Consider the following 19,382-nt stretch of genomic DNA (forward strand, 5'->3'; position numbering starts at 1 on the left):
ATTTTTGGAACATTAAAAGAAAATCCAAGAAACAAAATAAGATATTACAAAAAACAGGCAAAATTTGTCAGTGGAAATTTGCAGTAAGTATATATATGTTATTAAATTATAACTTTAGAACTCCAGTTATCTATTTAAAACTGCAAATAATTTGTTACATTTTTGTTATTTCTCATTAAATTTGTGAGGAATTTTTATGAAATTTTGTTAAACAAAAAAGCATATTTAAGTTGCATAGTCAAAATAAGTCGCAATCAAAACAGCTTAAACTAGATCTCGCTAATTTTGACTGAAAATTTGACCAAACATGCTAAGATCCTCTAACAGCTAAAAGACATGGGGGAGAAGACAGTTTTTTCATAGAAAGGGGAGGTGTCTGAAACTTTAACATCTGGTTCAAGATCATAAATCCATGACATAGATAAAAAGATATAAAGAAAGACAGGAAGATAGAAACAAATTCTTCTTCCTGTCTTTCTTAGGACACTCTCTCCCATAAACCCAAACTTAAACTTGTGGGAAAATAGGATATCTCAATTAGAAATATTTTTAGTCTGGTTCTAGCTTGTTTTCTGCATAGCCCCCTGCTGGGATCTTATCTGATGTCTATAAATATGTTATATTAAAGAAAAGAATGACTTAACTAGTTGTAAAGACTGTCCTAGTCAGACTTTTGGACAGTCTGGGTCTACACAGGTGTAAATCTGCAACTTTTAGGCAGAAAAATTGGCAATTCTATGGCTGCAATCTACAATTGGGACCCTAGTTTCAGGGTTGAAATGTAACCATTAGGGTCATTCAGGGATTTAATAGTGTAATATTGTTTTGTTCAATAGTTGGGAAAAAGATTGTTAACAGTACAAAGTATTTTCTTTACCTCGCAATTTCCAGCTTTGTCGCACTCTATGCGGCATTCATCAGCACTAGATTTTGAAGTACGGGAAACTTCAATAACGTTGTCACCAATCAAATCAAAGTCCAAAACCTTAACAATTTACCCACACATAAATCCAGTCAAACATGCACTTCTATCTAGGAATGTCTTCTAAATTTGTACTGACTCAATCTTATCCTAGTAGTGTACATGGATTAGTTCCACTCCATGATTTACTACACTTTAATGATTCAATGATTCATTTTTACCAATTCTGTCTAGCTTGTCCTGTGGCTTGGATTTATATCTATTTAATTTAGAATGCATGGAGCATTGACATTCTTGGATATTAAAAACCATATTCTCAAATAAAACCATCGAACCTAAGTGATTCAGATATGGTTAACTCATATTCTTAAAATTGGATTTAATATCAAAAATTTTGATGACACCACAACTCCAATTTTTGGACTTTTATAATCAAGATTTGCATTTAAAGTTCAATACATGAAATGGGTTAACTGTTTCAACAGTTTTGCTCCTTCTGCATATTCCTGATATACATGCCACACTGGTTCCACTAAAACAAAAATATTTTTATAATGATATTGTAATACAAATATATCATAAAGCACAGATGTTGTGTATTATTCATTCACAAAATGTAACCTTTAAACTTTAATCTGACCTAAAATGTATAAGATAATCGTATTATCTAACTAAAATTGATCATTTTCAAGTTTTCTATCAAAGTGACATTTTGCAGAGAGACATAGAAGGATATTTACAGATTTTACACCTTTTCTAGATTCTTCATTGGTGCTAAAGTGAAGGTCATGCTGTGAATAAGAAATAAAATTTGTTAATGCAAGTTCCCATGAAATGTGATGGGTTTATTTTAATTTAATTTCTTTCACCCTGTTAATGTCAACTTAAGTAAAAAGTTTCTATTATTGTGGAATAATTAATTTTTGGGTCTTTTAATGCTTCTTACCTGCAAGATTTGCTTTTTTGAGTTAGTACTCCGGGAAACTTGGATGAATAGTTTTCCTCTAGGTTCTCCTTAAACATATTTTCATACAGGGGTAGGTGATTACATCAATATAATAAAGATTAATTTTATATTCAAGTTTTAATTGTTTACAAGCTTTTTCCGAGTTACAAAATTGCAACAAAATAAAGAAAAGCTTTTTGATTGACAGATTCTCTTTGATTCCATGTTTTCATGGATCAATGCTGTATAAAATCTTGACAAAATCAAAATTGATATCAAAAGTCCTCTTCATTATATATAAATAATCACCTAACCCCGTTTGATGCAACTGGAATAATTAGAAATGGTTTCATTTCTCATTTTTATAAATTTAGTTATCAATTTGGAAAAAAAAATTTTTTGGAAAAATTAATTAAGACTATAATTGAATTTTGAAAAGGAAATTTTTATTTTTATAAATTTATTAACTCATGATTAAATATTTAAACGATGGGCGGATTTTTGGTAATGTCAATTTTGTAATGACAATTTGGTAATGACAATTTGGTAATGACAATTTGGTAAGGTGACAATTTGGTAAGGACAATTTGGTAATGACGATTTGGTAACAACAAGTAATGACAATTTGGTAATGACAATTTGGTAATGACAATTTGGTAAGGTGACAATTTGGTAAGGACAATTTGGTAATGACGATTTGGTAACAACAAAAAAGTGACAATTTGGTAATACAAATTTGGTAACGTCATAAAAGTGACATTATGTAAAAATTGTTTAATTTTTAGTTTTATATTCAATTGCAGATTATTTATTCTAGGAATCTTTTATTGCTGCACAAAAGAAATGCGCCAAAAATAATTGTAAAAGTCGCAATATTTTCATGAATTACTTATTTATCACCCCTTCTAGGGGTGGCAAAATGTTACAAGATTCAGAAGGATTTAATAGATTCAACAAGAACGTACTTTATGTATGTCAATGTTAGGAAGTTATTAATGTTACTTTTTATATGTAGTTACCAAACTGTCCATTTTATAATCAACATTTAACATTTAAGAGGATGCAGTGTTTGGCCCCTAGCCCATCCTAGCCGCAGCGCTCGGCCCAGAAATTGTATTAACCTAACCTATCCCAAAATAATGTGAGAAATAGCACATTAATTAACATTTAATAGCTTACAGCACTCAACCCCCTAGCCGCAGCTCTCGGCCCATAAATTGTCTTAACCTAACCTAACCTAACCCAAAATACTGAGAGAGACAGCACATTATTTAACATTTAATAGGCCACAGCACTCAGCCCCCTAGCCCATTCTAGCCATAGAGCTCACCCAGAAATTGTCTTAACCTAACCTAACCCAAAATAATGAGAGAAACAGCACATTATTAAATTTGTAATAGGCTGCAGCGCTCGGCCCCCTAGCCCATTCTAGCCGCAGCGCTCGGCCCAAAACCTAACCTAACCCTAAATAATGTGAGAAACAGCAAATTATTAAACATTAAATTGAATTAAATTTAACTTTTATCAACAAATTGTCACTTTTTTGTAGTTACCATATTGTCATTACTAAATTGTCACTTTTATGACTTTACCAATTTGTCATTACCAAATTGACACTTTTTTGTAGTTACCAATTTGTCATTACCTATTTGTCACTTTTGTGATCTTACCAAATTGTCATTACCAAATTGTCATTACCAAATTGACATTACCAAAAATCCGCCCGTCATTTAAACATCATCTGTTCTGTTCTTCACAAAGTGAAGTTGCGTAACTTGAACTTGATATTCATGATATCATGTCCCCTGAGACAGAGAGCATAATCTGAATTAGAATACCTCACAACATTTGCTCCGATTGTCAAATGGGTATGGCTTATCTGCAGGGCACTCAGACACCTAGAAATATAGATTTATGAATCTTTGCTTGTCTATCTGTTTTTTTTGTATCCAATAATGTCAAAACGGTCCAATTTTGTATGGCTATACACATGTTATATATTTATATAAAATTCAGAATCTTTTTTCATTTTCTGTTTTGAATTTAAAAGTTGTTTTAGATTTTTGCCAAACGATTTTTTCAATAGTTTTTTGTTTTGAAACAATACAAAACAATTGTTTTGAAAATCAATAGTTTGTTTTAAAGCATTGAAAAATAAATACCAAAATGATGCCTATCCCTACTCTAATGAAAATTCTTGCAAAAAATGGAAACTGATTTATTATCAATTTGTTTTTTCATCATTCAATAAACAAACATTTCGTTCGTTTTTTAAAAGTAATTCAGAAATAATTTGAATTCATTTATTTTCAGAATTATTTTGGTTTTCCAACTTTTTATTTTTTAACTAACTGAACAGTTGTTTAATTAAAATGTTAGTTCAGCGTAATGGTTTTTTTCTGGAGTTTTATATTTTTAAAACTTTTATTTTGTAATTTATCCCAACAATCCAATTTGTTCTTTCATCATCGCTTAATTTTCTGAAGATCAGTATGACTCATTTTGTTTGTTCACAAAACTGACAAATCTCTACATCAAGGTCAGTGTGATAAAAATGAAGACATGAATAGATAAAGGATGAAAAGGATAAAGGGTGATAGGATAAGGATTAAACCCACCAGGTGTTTCAGGAATTCCAGATCCATGAAGACATCAATACCATTTTCAGCAATAATCACATCTTCAAGTTTGGTCAACTGAACATTTTATTAACATTATAATTAAAGTTTGGATAAAAATTTTGAGTGAAAATAGCTTCTGTGCAAAAAAAATGCCCAAATTATGCAAAAGAAATTGCCAAAGTTGAAAAATTGACTTTGAGTAAAAAATCCCAGGAAAACTGTATAGGTTTCCAACGCAAGTGGATTTTACTTGCACGCAATTGCGACCCTACAAACTACACGCAATTCCGTTCAAAGGAATTGCGATTGGAAACCCTGAGGAAAAGTTATCACAAATACAAACATTATATAAAATTTTGCGCAATAGTTTGCTTCCTCCGGAAACCCTTGACCAAATACAACCATATTTTCTAATTAAAAAGCAAATATAATTCTTACATTTGCCAAAGAGCAGATGTTTGAAGTTGTGTTGTAATGAAAAGAGTTGCAGTGTTCCTTCTTCATATTGCAGAGGCCTGCACAGCATATAGGACCATCTTCTGTTATCTAATTTTTAACAATTTAAAGACTAATTGCAGAAATTTTCTGAAAATAATGTCATTATTCACTGATCCTAATAAATGTGGTTATGTGATATCGTCTGTACTTATGTTCACCGAGTTCACCCCTTAGTCTACACGTGGCATAATTTTTTGTGGTATCTTTTACCATTTTTGCACAGTTATTATACGGGTGTCCCAATAACCATGGGAATTAGGAGACGACATGAAAATTGTCTTTGATTTCAGATAATGGAGAGAATATTGAGAAAGAATTTACCAAAAAAATGTAGAATGTGAGCTTTTCAAAATGCAATTTTACTCTTTGTGTTTTCAAAATATATTTGTTTTGATAAATTGGAATCTGGACAAATTTCTCAATATCATGTCAATTTTTAATGTTAAAAAAATGACAGCCTAATAGTTTTCGGTGTTAAAATGATTCTCAGTTATACTAAACAAAAATAGTGTTTTAGAAATAATGGAGCCTAGACGATATAGAACTTGTCATCTAATGTTTATATAATGTGTATGATTTATAATTGTTATTTTCCTGATTGAGAACTGCTTGATTCCATGTTGTTTTATAAATATGTCCGTTCTTTCTATACATTCTATACAAATATTTGATAATTCAGATTTTTAGCTTTTTTTGTAGAAAAAAATTGATATCAATATCACAGATGTTATTATGTTTGTGTAAACTTATTTATGTTTAAAGGGACTGCATGGTGTTGCGATTTTGTGACTTTCCATTTAATGAGTTTTATGCCCAATTAACAACAGTATCCTAAAAACCTGTGCCAAAGTAAACATTTATGGATAATTCTTGTTTTCTTTCTAAATTGTTAATTTTTAACTGCGTTTAAAAAAAGTGATTTTTGCACCAAAACAAAGAACAACAGATTTTGCTAAAAAACGAGAAAAAATTCTTCTTTTTGGTACTGAGATATAGATGTTAAGTGTATCATTGTAAATCATTCATGGTTACTTTTTAAATGGATGGACGGTTACTTGGCACTACGTAAAGAGTGTTTATAAGCTTACCTTCCCTCTACAGCAACTGCTAGCAGCAAGAAGGGCATAAACCTAACCAGTGCGGTCATTTTGTAATTCCTAGACCTACAACAGTCAAAAAAAATTCTGACATGCAAAATTAGTTGGTGTGTTTATAAACCTGCACAATACATATTTAAGTCCCTAGCTGCAACTCCTTAATAGTGTTACATTCTGCAAACTTGTTTACTGTCTCTGCAGGATATATGAATCCATCAACTTTTAGATAAAAAAAACAAGGATCGTCCATTCATCCTTTATTTGAGCAGATTTTTCATGCACAAAATTGCTTATTCTTTCTATTTTCAAAACCTTGGAATTTTGCATTCAGGCGTTTCGGAATTCGCAACTTGCAAGCAAATATGTTCCACAGTATAAATAGCGCGCAATTTGCTTTTCATGGAAACCCAGTTTTATAAGATTGGAGGGTTAATTATAATAATGTCTTTAGTCCCTTTAAACAATAATATTAAAACTTTCAAAAAAGTAATTTTAACTTATGATTGTAAAACCTAGTTAAGCTTAAAAACAGGGTGATTTCAAACCCTTTTTCGACGAGATTTTTTATACAAAAATTGTACGCAGATATCTAAGAATTTAGTTTGTTCTAGTCAGGTTCAATTTTTACTGCATAATCTCGGTGTCCATCTTCCAAGAACCAAGAGAGAACATCTTGGACTTCACTCCTCATCTGGGACCATATCCTTGATTTTAGTTCTTCTTTGATTCAAGGTTACAAGTAGACTGATAATAAAGTGAGTGCACAGGTATTTTGTGTACACTTGGAGGTGTGACAGGCTCCAACTGTACAGTGTACAAGTTCCGTTTCCAGTTTAGGGGTGGGGGGTGTCGAGTTCTGTAGATTTTTAAATTTATCTTTGATGGTGGCAGAGGAGACTTTTTCATTGTCCACATAGGTTTTACAATGATTTCATTTTATGCCATGCAAATTGTGTCATAAGTTTTATTAATATCTGTCAAAAACTTTCATAAGTTTAAATGGATAATATAAGTTTAAAATTACTCAAATGTTAAAATAAATTCAATAAGTAAAAAACGTCGGTTTCTGAGTTGTATAATGCTCCTTTATAAGCGCAGCTAACGGTGCTTCACAGGTTGAAAGCTTTTACTTAAAATTTAATGAGAATTTGGCAAATTTACTTCTTAACAGTTGAACTAGAAAAGCACTTTATAGTCATAAAATGTACATAACTAGGGCTTCAAAGAAGTGTAAATGAGGTAGTGAGGCAAAAAAGACTGCAGCACTGATCAAAGAAAAGTCTGAATTTCAATGCATCTCTTGAAAACAGCCTAAATTAATTTTATCCAAATGTAGAGATGTGGTTTATGGTTTGTTTTTTATCATCAGAAGTTTGATTTTGGCTGGTAGAAATTATACATTGCTCGAAAGATTTGAAAATGTACGTGGCAACCAGTAAAAATACAGTTTAGTGGCTTTCTATAGTTTCTGCAGTAGGCATAAAAAAGGCCTTTCATGTCTAGAAATATTCCATTGCAGTTGCAATTATTGCAAATTAAATGAATTTTAAGTTTGCTGGTTCTAACTTGGTGGAGTTTAAAAAGATGTTCTTGAAATGTTTCCCGTTATAACCACTAATTAAAGAAAAAAATGTTAGGAATCTATCAATAAATATTTTTCTCTAATAAATGTTATGAATACATGTTTTATTATACCTGTAAGAATACTTTTGCTCAACTGATATTGGTTCATCATATCATAGAGCAGCTTTCTATATAATCATATTAAACTTTAGATTGAACTTTTTGTTTTAAAACATTATTGATATCTGACCATTAGCCTCACAACCCCTTAACATTTTTGGGGNGGACAGAAAAATATCTTTTATACTCAATCATGATAAAACTACTTCTGAAACATATACTAAAAAATGTTATTTAGGGGCATTCTTTTCAGTTTGAGGCAAGTTTGGGTAGGAAAAATCTTAAATTTGTATATTTCACAGCAAATTTTACTATTTTGGGGGGCAATTTCCAGTTTGGAGAAATCTTTAATCTATGTTTTAGGGGCAATATTTGTTTTGGGGGCTTTTTTCAGTTTGGGCAAATTTGTTAATGGGCAATTTTTTTATTTAAGGTAATTTTCAAAGAATGTGAAGAGGCTTTTTTAATCAAAGGGTTGGGCGCAAAACTTCTTAAATTTTGGAGTAATTAATTACATTAAAGTTGGGTTTATTAATATAAAACATTTGGGGATAAAGATAAATTTAAATTATAAATATTTGAAGGCATTCTAAAAATGGGCGCAAATTTAAGTTTGATGCAGGTGGGGCAATTTGAATAAGAATGTGTGAGTATAATTTAAAAAATCCAATTTGGGACATTTTTTTAAGAAAGGGGCCAAAAAAAAGAATATGAATTTATATTGAAAAATGTTGTGGTGGAATTTGAGTTTAAGAGTTGGGGCATAAATGAGTTTAGGATAAAAAAATTACTGTGTGGGGGCCTATTTTAAAAAATATATCAAATACAAAATATAACAAAAAAAAACATATAGAAGTACAAAATTTATCTTACATTAGGTTTTATAGATAATCACAGGAAAAACTATTGCAAAAAGAAAAAACAAATCATTTGTAGTGCAAAACCAATCTAAAAAAATTAAAAGGGTTTTACCCTTTTGAGATGGAACAAAAGATGTATCAGTGCTTTCACTTTCACAGTCTTGATGGAACTGATGTTGGGATTACTTTCTTCTTGCACCACTTTATATTGTGATTCTTTTCTTCTACTACTTAATTACTACTAAATGTTGAGACTACTTTACTCAACTATGTTGAGTATGTAAAGTTCTTTCGAATATTTGAATCAAAGCAAACAATTTAAAATTTGATAGATTTCAGTCTAAGTATCAAGTAAACCTTTTAATGAAATTATAAGACTTCTAATATTCAACAGTGTGCTCGCAGAATTAAATAACAGGAATTAAAGTTTGATTTATTGACATATAATATTTGCGAGTTAAAAATTTGACAAAATTCGAACAAGTACGAAAGGTGCATAAAAATACATAAGTTTAAAACTAGCCCAGTTTATAAGAAAAATTTACAAGTATAAAAATATGCATAAAAATGTTAAGTTAAAAACAAAGGTTAAGTTAAAAACAAGAAGATTTTAGAGAGGGAGGGTTTAGGGGAATATAAATATATAGAGGAACCTGGTTAGAAGAGTAGTAGTAGTTCTGCCTGTGAACCCCAGACTGAATCTATTAGGAAAAAGTGGCCTTTTTATACGGCCGGGTATTGCATAATGATGATGAAAAAACTAGGGCATATTTCATGGTTTGTAAAAGAGAGAACGTTCTAGAATATGCATATTGCACAATGATGATAAAAATATAAGGCTTGTGAAGGTAGAAATTGTAAGAATGAGCTCAATTTATAGTTCAGAGATTATAAAGATAGAATAGGAGGGGAAGGGGGAAAACATGTACAATGAATACAAAACATATATTTCTGTAAACTAAGTAAAATTTTCTTGATTCTTGATTGTCCAGAGTAACAAAAGGAAATGGTCTCCATCGATGCTGAATATCTTATGAGAATCCTCTCTGTCATTTATCTCATCTCCAGTAGGAGCAAAACAGTTGTTTTGATAGAAAATATCGTTAGAATTATAATCTTGGAGATTATAACATACTGTCCCAGCTAACAAGCATTTGCCTTGATGATCACTTCAGATAAGAGAAAACTGCAGGCAGATATTGTTGAATGGAAGAAAATGAACAGAAACTGATCCAATTGAAGGGAGGCAGAGAGTCGCAGATTTTAAACGAGCTCTTAGTTGGTATAATTCGTTATTCTTCTTACTTCTTCAATATCACCTTCTGGAGTCAGAGTGACTCCAAAAGAGTACTCTCCGAAGGTGATGATTTGAACAGTGTTGTTATTGTGGTCTCTTGCAGTATCAGTTCCACTGTCATTCTCGGTTTCTTCTTCGGAAGATGAGTCTTCGGTCTCGGTTCCCGATGTAGGATATTTCTGTATTTCGCAACATGAGTTACGAGTCGTGAATATTTGTGCCATAAAGTGTTCCTGTTCCAGTGAAATGTTATAGTTTATGAAGATTTTAATGAGGTTATCTCACTCTCCTGCATGGATAGTAGTTCTTTGAATTCTTCATTTTGAGGGTTAAACAGCTCATTTGAGGCGGAGCATGTAAGTTTTGTTCAACTGCCGTTACGGTATTCTCTATACTGGATCTCGGAATCTCCAATAAAGGTAATGCAAAGGTTGCTACCATTCCGGATAACGAGGACAGTGTATTTTCTTGAGTAAAGATGCTTTCAGTTATCAATTATTGACTTGATAGGGGCTGGGGCATCTCCTTGTGATGTAATCGTAAATGACTTGAAGCACCGAAGGCTGGACCATGATCTTTTGTTGACTTCTGTTTTGATGCACACTGGTAATTCTTTGGTGGAGCATCTCAGGTGAAGAGATAAGAACATCATTAAGAAGTCTCTGCTGATTTCTAAAGTACAAATATGTTAGATGAATAATAATAACTAGTGTTGACATAATGTTATTCACAATAGTATTGGGCATTGATAATTTTAAAAGTTTGAATTGTAACAATATAATATAATTTACAATNTTAAAAGTTTGAACTTTAACAATATAGTATAATTTACAATAGTGGTGGACATTGATAGAAAATAAGTTTAAGAGTTTGAACTGTAACAATATTATATAATTTACAATAGTGCTGGGCATTGATAGAAAAATAATTTTCAAAGGTTTGAACTGTAACAATATAATGTAATTTTTTTTTACAATAGTGTTGGGCATTGATAGAAAAATAAGTTTAAGAGTTTAAACTGTAACAATATTAATTGTTTAAACTTGTTTTAAAATATTATTTAAGTAAGGCTGTTTGTAAGGTATATTTAGGATTGGATTATGCCTGAACAATTGCTAAGTTAGGTGTGGGCATGTTAATTGTTAATATTTTAAGTAAGTTAGAATTGTGCATAAGTGCATTACTCCCTATTGACAAATTTAGTAAAGTTATAAGTAAAAGAAAAGAGTATAAAATTATAGGAGTATCTTAAAGAAGGCTTAGCAAGGGGCGCGGATGGAGTCTGGAAATATTGGATTAAACTGTAGGGAAAAAAATTTTTGGATATTGAATTTTCATTGGAACAAATCTGCCACGGATTAAGAAAATATTTGTTGAATGTAAAATTCAAAGGAAATCGTTGGAAAAGGAAGAGTGGAAATATACATGCATAATATATTTCTGCTGTAAAAACAAATGATTTTCAGTTTTTTTGTGAGAAAATGAAAGATTTACAACCAGTTAAAGAAATAACCTATGGTTCCACTTGGTGGGGAGCAATGATAGCATTCATTATATGTTGTGACACGGACACCTCTATGACAGGTTGATAGAGGACTGGAATGGAATCAACAGATTTGAAAAAAGGTGTAGACTTAGGAGGTTTAGGACAGGGAGTGTTAGGTTTTGATTGCTTAGGAGGAATGACGAAATTGTAACGTAAGTGCATTACTCCCTATTGACAAATTTAGTGAAGTTATAAGTAAAAGAAAAGAGTATAAAATTATGGGAGTATTTTAAAGAAGGCTTATCAAGGGGCGCCGATGGAGTCTGGAAATATTGAATTAAACTGTAGGGAAAAAATTTTTTGGATATTGAATTTTCATTTGAACAAATCTGCCACGGATTAAGAAAATATTTGCTAAATTTAAATTCAAAGGAAATAGTTGAAAAGGAGAAGTTGAAATATACATGCATAATATATTTCTGCTGTAAAAACAAATGATTTTCAGTTTTTTTGTGAGAAAATGAAAGATTTACAACCAGTTAAAGAAATAACCTGTGGTAACACTTGGTGGGAAGCAATGATAGCATTCATCATATGTTGTGACACGGACGCCTCTAGGACAGGTTGATAGAGGACTGGAATGGAATCAACAGATTTGAAAAAAAGGTGTAGACTTAGGAGGTTTAGGACAGGGAGTGTTAGGTTTTGATTGCTTAGGAGTAATGACGGAGGTCTCAAGGGTAAGAGGTGGAGATTAAATGTGCTGGGAAGGTTCTGGATTTCTTTTGAAGGTTAGAAGGATGGGAATGTGAGAAGGAGTGAGCGGCTAAAGTCAAGGCATCAGAAGAAGAGTTAAATACCTATCCTGGAAAGAAAGTTTACAATGAAAGAGTGAGAATTAATGTGAAATTAATAAACGCAGATTTGTTAAGATTTGTTTATTAGTCGGGAATGTTTATGCGCAGGTGGACGCACAGATGAAGTAAAACTGGGAATATAAAATTACAGAGTTTAAAGTTTGTAGAATTTAGTAGAATTTTTATTTGAACAAATCTGCCACGGATTAAGAAAATATTTGTTAAATTTTAAAATTCTGAAGGGGTAGTTGACAATGTTTATAAGCGATTATCTTTCATTTTTGGAAATGAGTAATTTGTTTTTCAATTTATTTTGCGAACAAGACACAAATCTTAGAAACAAACATACAACGTAGCAAAGTAATATAATACATGGTTTTTAAAAAAAATGCCATTTAAACATTCATAATAATCAATTATCAATTTATTACGTTACAAGAGACAAGATACAGTAACAAACATAAAAGATTGCAATGTTACGTAGCACAGGGTTCAACTTAAAATTAGATTTAAATAGTAATATTGATGTGCATTTTATTTTAATTTTTGTTTTTATTTTGTTTTTAAACGCGTTTTTAGACCAAAAAAAAAATTTTATACACAAGGTCATAATACAAGGAGTTGCAAAATTATATTTTAATATTAGATATTTAAATTGAAGTTGTTTACGCAGAAGAGTGAAGAGGTTTGAAGGAGCAGGGAACTGCACGAAACCTGCAACATTATTTATTAATCTTAATGATAGTTGTAGGTTTGTATTTATGAAAGGATGCAAGATATTTAGATTGTTTTTTGAGATTAGATTTTGGGACAAAAAGTTTGTATAAAAGAAAAAGAGAACAATGAAGCTAAGAAACAAGGTGGAACCCAATGAAAAGTAGATTTGATATGTAGGATTATAATAAGGTTTAAGGAAGTATTGAATAAGAGTTAAATCTTCTACAGAAAAGTAGCTGGGTATTATATTAGTTTCCTGAGAAGTAGGACCGAACAAAAATGAAGAATTTTGTGTAATGATTTCAATTGTATATTCGGATGTTAACAAGTATGGAAGAGTAAGCGGAGGAATTTAAGTTGAGACATTTAGTATTTTTTCTTGAGTTTTAGGATCTAGAAAGGAAATTTTTGCATTATCAGGGATATAAATACCTTCTAGAGTTAAAAATGACCACAACATGTCCAACTAAAAGCATCCATTTTAAAGGGAATCCACAATCAATAACAAATCCAGATACAGGAGTTGCAATAGCATAGGTCACAAATTCTGCCATATACATCAATCCAACATCTTCGGGGGAAATTCCATACTAAACATTTCCTTCTGCAAAGAAATTGAGTCTTTGTCACAAACCATAATTTTCTCATCTCTAAATCTTTGCAACCAAATGCCGTAGACCTTAGATATTTCAAAATATAAATTCTGTTAGATGAAAGAAACTAAGTTTGAAATATCAAAGGTTTACACCATCAGGTGGAAAAAATATAGGTATTAGAAAACCAGAGTTTGTTACAAAAACTCAATTCCTTTGTATTAGTTAGGTACATTTAACTCTTTAAAGGCTGGGGGTTTGGATCTATGTATAGCCGGGGGGGCCTTTGGCGACTCCTTCCTAGAAAAAGGCCTTAGAGAATAGGTATAGGGTTGAAATGCATAATCACAGCCGAATTTTTCATGGCCAGCTCAAAGAAAAAAAAATTGACGATAACTTTAATAGTTTGGGTGCTAGGGAGGATGAAAAAATATGCCTAAAAAAGGGTAAAAAAATGAAAAAAATATTTTTTTAGTTCAAACAAATATAAAAAGTGTTACACATGTTTCTGTAGCTTTAGTCACAAAAAAGTTATGGGCTATTTTAGATTTTTTTCTGCCCTGGGCGTACCCTATTCTATAGATTAAAAAAAATATTTTTTTTTCAAAATATCCTTTAAATTACTATATATTAAAAGTCACAAGATGTAAAAATGTGAGTGCTAGGACAAAAAAAAACCAGAGGGAGGGAGCCAAATGCCCCCCCCCCCCTCCCCAGTCTGTTTAAGGTTAAAGAAGTAAGGATTAGTAATAGTTATTGTTTTAAGATTTGACAGAAAATACTAATGGTAATTTTAGTAACAGTAAGGTTGTACCTGCCTTCTTCAAGTAAAGACTGATGATTGATGTGAAATTACCCGTCTTTTTGCTTATTACAATTTAAAATTTACCTACATTCACAATTTGCTCACCAATTCTATAAAATGCGGTTCAAAGGATGCAGAATGCCATTTAGTAGCTGGTGCCAAAACAAATAATACAGAAGCGATGTTTTCAATAAAACCGGAAGATTTCAACAATTTCTTCCAAGGTGAAGATTCCCTGAACAGATTACTAACTTTAATATATAGTTCATCAAGTTCCTTTTTGCCAGATTATGTTAGATAAAATATAAAACTGAGAAATCTCCTTCCAATAAGTCTTTTCAAAATGCTTCAATGAAATATATTTGTATATCCAAGAAATTGTATCTTGAACTTTAAAGAAAATGTTCATGAAATTGTAAAAATGTTTTCTTACAAGTGTTCAAGAGTAGTAGAAGCTTCTATCTGTGTTTTTTTCTTCCCGGAAAGCATCTTAGCTCCCAGCACAACCATTATGATGCCAGTTGTCCAAAAGGGGAGAGCAAAACCACCAGAAATACTGTACAATAAGCTTCCTACTGAGGGACCAGCCATTCCCCCAACCCCAAAGAAGAAATCCAGTGTTCCCTGGAATCAATTTTGATTGACTAATGATTATATGAAAACATATTTATTAACAATTTTTATAAAGCACATATCTACCAATAATTGTGTATAGAAAATACTAATGGTATTGCCGATGGTTGTAAATATTAAAGCAACTGAATAAATGAAATAATTCTTACCACAACTTTTCCTCTATGTTGCACTGAAAACATTTGTGTTGCTAAAATTATTAGAGGATAAGAAGTAAATACAACTGGATTCTGAGAACTCCAAAAAACTGGCAATGATTTTTTTTATATTTTTGACTATAACATATTATAATTTTAAGTAAAAGTACAATCATATACCTAAAGGGTAGGCAGCGTTTAGAACAACAGCCTCTCCTAAAGCACCAATTGTCCGAGAAAACAGAGAAAATGAAAAAAATTCTACAGATGAGTCAATTTTGTCAAGAAATCTAAAATTAATAAGAAGTATTCTACAGATGAATCTAAATTAAAAACATACTGCAATATAGTAAAATTTATGTTTTTTTCCAAGAGATTTATTTCTCAAATAACAAATTTGAAATTTTGTAATGTACAGTGAGGGAGATGGAAAAATTTACTATCAAAAATTCCTATTTTTATCCCTTTACATGACTTTTTCAGAGACTTTGCCATCAAAGATTTTACAGAATCCACTTTAATTGGGAGTTGGTTAAGCTTTAAAGTTTATTGTTACCCAAACAGAATATTTCCTAAACCCCCCAAAACAGATCCTATTGCAAACACCTTCTGTGCACTCAGAAGTGATATCTGAAAATAAAGACAAATAGACAAACTACCAATTAAACTAAAGATTATGAAGGTAAAATTTTACTTACAAAATAGCTGGTAAATGGGGTTATTATGAAAGAAGTAACATAAGCTGAACCTTAAAAGATAAAATGAGACTTACAGGAGCAAATAATTTTTCCTCCTCTTTAAAATGAATTCTTCTTCAGAATATTAGAGTAAATCAAATAAAAAATTTCCGTTAGTCAACGTTTTGTCCAATTCTACAAATCATATAACAATTGAGACTAATTTTCTTTGAGTTTACCTAAAACTATTCCAGAAGCAGAGACACTTACCCCTCGTAGAAGTGCCTAAGAGAAGAATATTACTACATTGTTTTGCGCACAAAAAAACAATGAGATAACATGAATGTTTTGTCATTGGTTAAAAATATCCCATCCCCCCCTTACAGTGGGATATTTTAGTCAATACTATGATGAAGAGACTTATTTAGATACACTTCTTGAGAATAGTTTTTTGCCTCTTATAACTCTTCCTACTAGAATAGGTCACAATTCAGCAACCATTTTAGATCATATTTGCACTAACATTGCCGATGATAGTTTTGATTCTGGCATTATTGTTTCAGATATTTCTGATCATTTTCCTGTTTTCTATATTCAACATTTTAAAGATAAATTCATAGAAAAAAAGTCCCAACAGAAAACTCGAAAGTTTGACTCTGAGTCTATTTTAAATTAAAAAAAATGTTAGAAAATAAAAATTGGGAAAATGTTCTTCTGAATAGAGATCAGGACAGTGCATTTAATAATTTTTTTGAGTCAATTGATAACTGTTTTGAATGTTCATTCCCTGAAAAAATGTAAATCCTTCCAGAAAAAAAAGACCTTTTAACCCCTGGATGTCTAAAGCACTTATAATATCGAGAAAACGAAAAGCCAAATTGTTTAATAAAAAGTTGAGGAAACCCTGTCAGGAAACTAAATCTAGATTTAAAGAATATAAAGGTACTGTTGCGAATTGTGGATATCCATCTTTAAATGGAAGGTCACTTGAAATTATGCAAAACAGTCCATTTAATTGGAGATAAAAATGGTGAACCAGTATTTTAGTATTTGAGGCAGTGGTAGGTAGGGTTGTTAATCATTTTGTGTTTAATTTTTTTCTAAAAAGATTGTTTTGTTATTAGGAAAAAAACGCTATTTTGAAATTGAAAAACTATCATTTTCGTAAACAATATTTTTTGACAATCAAGTTCAATTTTTAGTAATGTTGTCTAAAATGTTTTTTATCAAAACGAATAATCTGAATTTTTTCTAACCTTTCCTTGTAGACGATTGCCATTGTTTAACGAGGCAAATAGTATGACAATGCCAGATATATTTTAAATACACAATGAAAATGTTTAGTATTAACAATTAAAATAAAACAGGGCACTTTTCATTCAACTTTCAGATAAGAACAAACCATCAGACATCCAAACACCCGGTTTAATGTCTAACTGGAAAAACTAGTTTCATAAAAAAATCTTTATTTTTCTTACACCTCAGGATGGGTAAACAAAAACTGAAGGAACTTTAATCGTACAAAGGCAAGTTTTGAATACTGCATCTACTAGATAGAGGAGGGGTTTCACTGAGAATTATGTTAAATCTTGCATTTTCTTTTATAAAAAATTAATTTATTTACTCAAAACATTTTATTTCAATGAATCCTCAAATTTGATTAAGCATTTTATTAATTAATTTGTTGTCTTAAACCAAATTAAATAAAACTAAATTAAGAAAAACTTCTAAATTAAAAAATCAACAACACAAAAAAACAACAACTTCAACCAAAAAAATGAGGTTTAGCTAAAAAATGTTTTATAGCTACTTATCCTTATTTACATAACTCAAAAATATTGGTTTTGAGCCTGTTGAAATTTTCTTTTCCTAAAAACCCATAGCCCTCTCTAAAGGTTTAAAATCGGGCTTTTATGCTAACTCCCTGAAACCTCAGGCACAATGCCTGAATTACTACTTTTTCCTGTAACAAACTAAAAATTTGTTTTGACCCATTTTCAGATGTCAGATTTTTATAATTTAAACTTTTTGGAAAATAATTTTGTTAGAACTTTAAATTCTAGGGAGGGATCTAGCCCTAATATTTCTATTCAAAATTCATTGATCATCCACATTTCATAGTACACTACAAGCATGCATTTGGCACTCTGGGCACTGGATATAAAATTGTTTAGTGTTCACTTTTATGCCTTGTATTATTATTGAAGTTTTGTAAGAAATAAGTTTTCATAATTTACATATCAAAGATTCAAGGTTATATTAAACATTATAGTTTATAGATGTTATACATTACAGAGGTACTATATTTATTTGCAATTTAACATGAAAAGCCAATTATTATGTTTTTAGAACTACATTGGGGGCATGCAAATGATTAAATTCAATCTTGTCCGACAATGGGTAAATATAGAAGGAGTTGTGGAATCTACAGTAAGTCCTGCCTATACCATTATCTTGCAGGGCTCACTTTACTATACAATTGACTATGTTTTAGTATTTATCATTTTCAATGAAATATGCAATAGTATATTTTGTTTAGTTTAGTATGCCAATCTTTTAGCATACTCTCCACTCTTAATTACCCATCTATTTTATGTTCGGTAGAATTCCTAATTTTCCAATACGATTTTCATTTTCAACACTTAAAAGATATTGAATAACAAACTGTAAATTAAAGACATTTATTGGACATTCAATAGCTAAATTTTCTACACACATGTTCTAAGTTTTCATTTTCTATAATCTTAGTAACTAGCTTTGGTTTCTTTCTTCTTTTAGTCATAGACTTGACTCAGGACTAAAATCTTGAATCAATTGATATTCTGTATGTTTTGCTCGAAACATGAAACTGATCAGTATTCCAATAGTCTAAAAAATAATTATAATATTGTAAAATTTATAACTTCACCGTTCCCTTATTTAGGAACTGTTCTTCTTTTAAGATGAGTGTTTTGACGGCAATATTTACAAATGTAAATTGTGACATCAATTTTATGCATTTAATTGCTATCCCAAAGATGTTATGACTGAAGGTTAATTCAAGAATTTTATAATTATTTTACTAAGAAACTTAGGGGATCTTGTGTAGAAAAAATTGGTTGAAGTTGTAAGGAATTTTAATGTCTTTTGAGATGAAAATTTTCAATTTTTTTCCCCAAAAACTATGCAGAATGTTTGGTTATTTTACATAACTGTTTCAAGGGACTTTAAGTAATCTAACCTCCCTCTGGCCTCTGTTGGTGGAACCATAGGTTGCTAACGTTGGTCAAAAGGCGTTAAATTAATTTACACAAGAACATTAATTCCAGTTACTGAAGATCAGTTGTTTCCCATGCAAAGGTGAATCCGAATAACCTAACCTCCCTCTGTTGGGGGAATCATAGGTCGCTAATGTTAGTCAAAAGGAAGTAATATAATTTACACAAGAACAAGAATTACTGAAGTTAATGCAGATAAGGTGTTTCCCATGCAAAAGTAAATCCAAAATTTTACCACTATTCCCATTTGAATAACAAGCAAAGTTGTGCTCCAGGAGAACCCAATTAGATCATAA

General features: G+C 30.8%; 1 protein-coding gene and 2 long non-coding RNA genes across 3 annotated transcripts; all 3 read right to left on the reverse strand.

Annotated features, from left to right (window-relative positions):
* Positions 1-241: 241 nt before the first annotated feature.
* On the reverse strand, positions 242-9,386 carry LOC111716937 (uncharacterized). Its single transcript, XM_023492447.1, has 10 exons — positions 9,281-9,386; positions 6,076-6,150; positions 5,582-5,642; positions 4,928-5,035; positions 4,487-4,564; positions 3,707-3,766; positions 1,869-1,936; positions 1,382-1,454; positions 878-985; positions 242-606 (listed from the first exon to the last, which is right to left on the reverse strand). The coding sequence occupies exons 2-10, from the start codon at positions 6,132-6,134 to the stop codon at positions 550-552; spliced, it is 672 nt and encodes a 223-aa protein (XP_023348215.1). The 5' UTR covers positions 6,135-6,150; positions 9,281-9,386; the 3' UTR covers positions 242-549.
* Positions 9,387-11,766: 2,380 nt separating this feature from the next.
* Positions 11,767-13,428, reverse strand: LOC111716938 (uncharacterized). The gene is made up of 2 exons (XR_002768636.1): positions 12,937-13,428; positions 11,767-12,275 (listed from the first exon to the last, which is right to left on the reverse strand). It is a non-coding gene; the product is annotated as an uncharacterized LOC111716938 (long non-coding RNA).
* Positions 13,429-18,494: 5,066 nt separating this feature from the next.
* On the reverse strand, positions 18,495-19,382 carry LOC111716939 (uncharacterized). The gene is made up of 2 exons (XR_002768637.1): positions 19,322-19,382; positions 18,495-18,697 (listed from the first exon to the last, which is right to left on the reverse strand). It is a non-coding gene; the product is annotated as an uncharacterized LOC111716939 (long non-coding RNA).

Source organism: Eurytemora carolleeae, unplaced genomic scaffold (genome assembly GCF_000591075.1).
Source record: "Eurytemora carolleeae unplaced genomic scaffold, Eaff_2.0 scaffold2283, whole genome shotgun sequence".
Lineage (NCBI taxonomy): Eukaryota > Metazoa > Arthropoda > Copepoda > Calanoida > Temoridae > Eurytemora > Eurytemora carolleeae.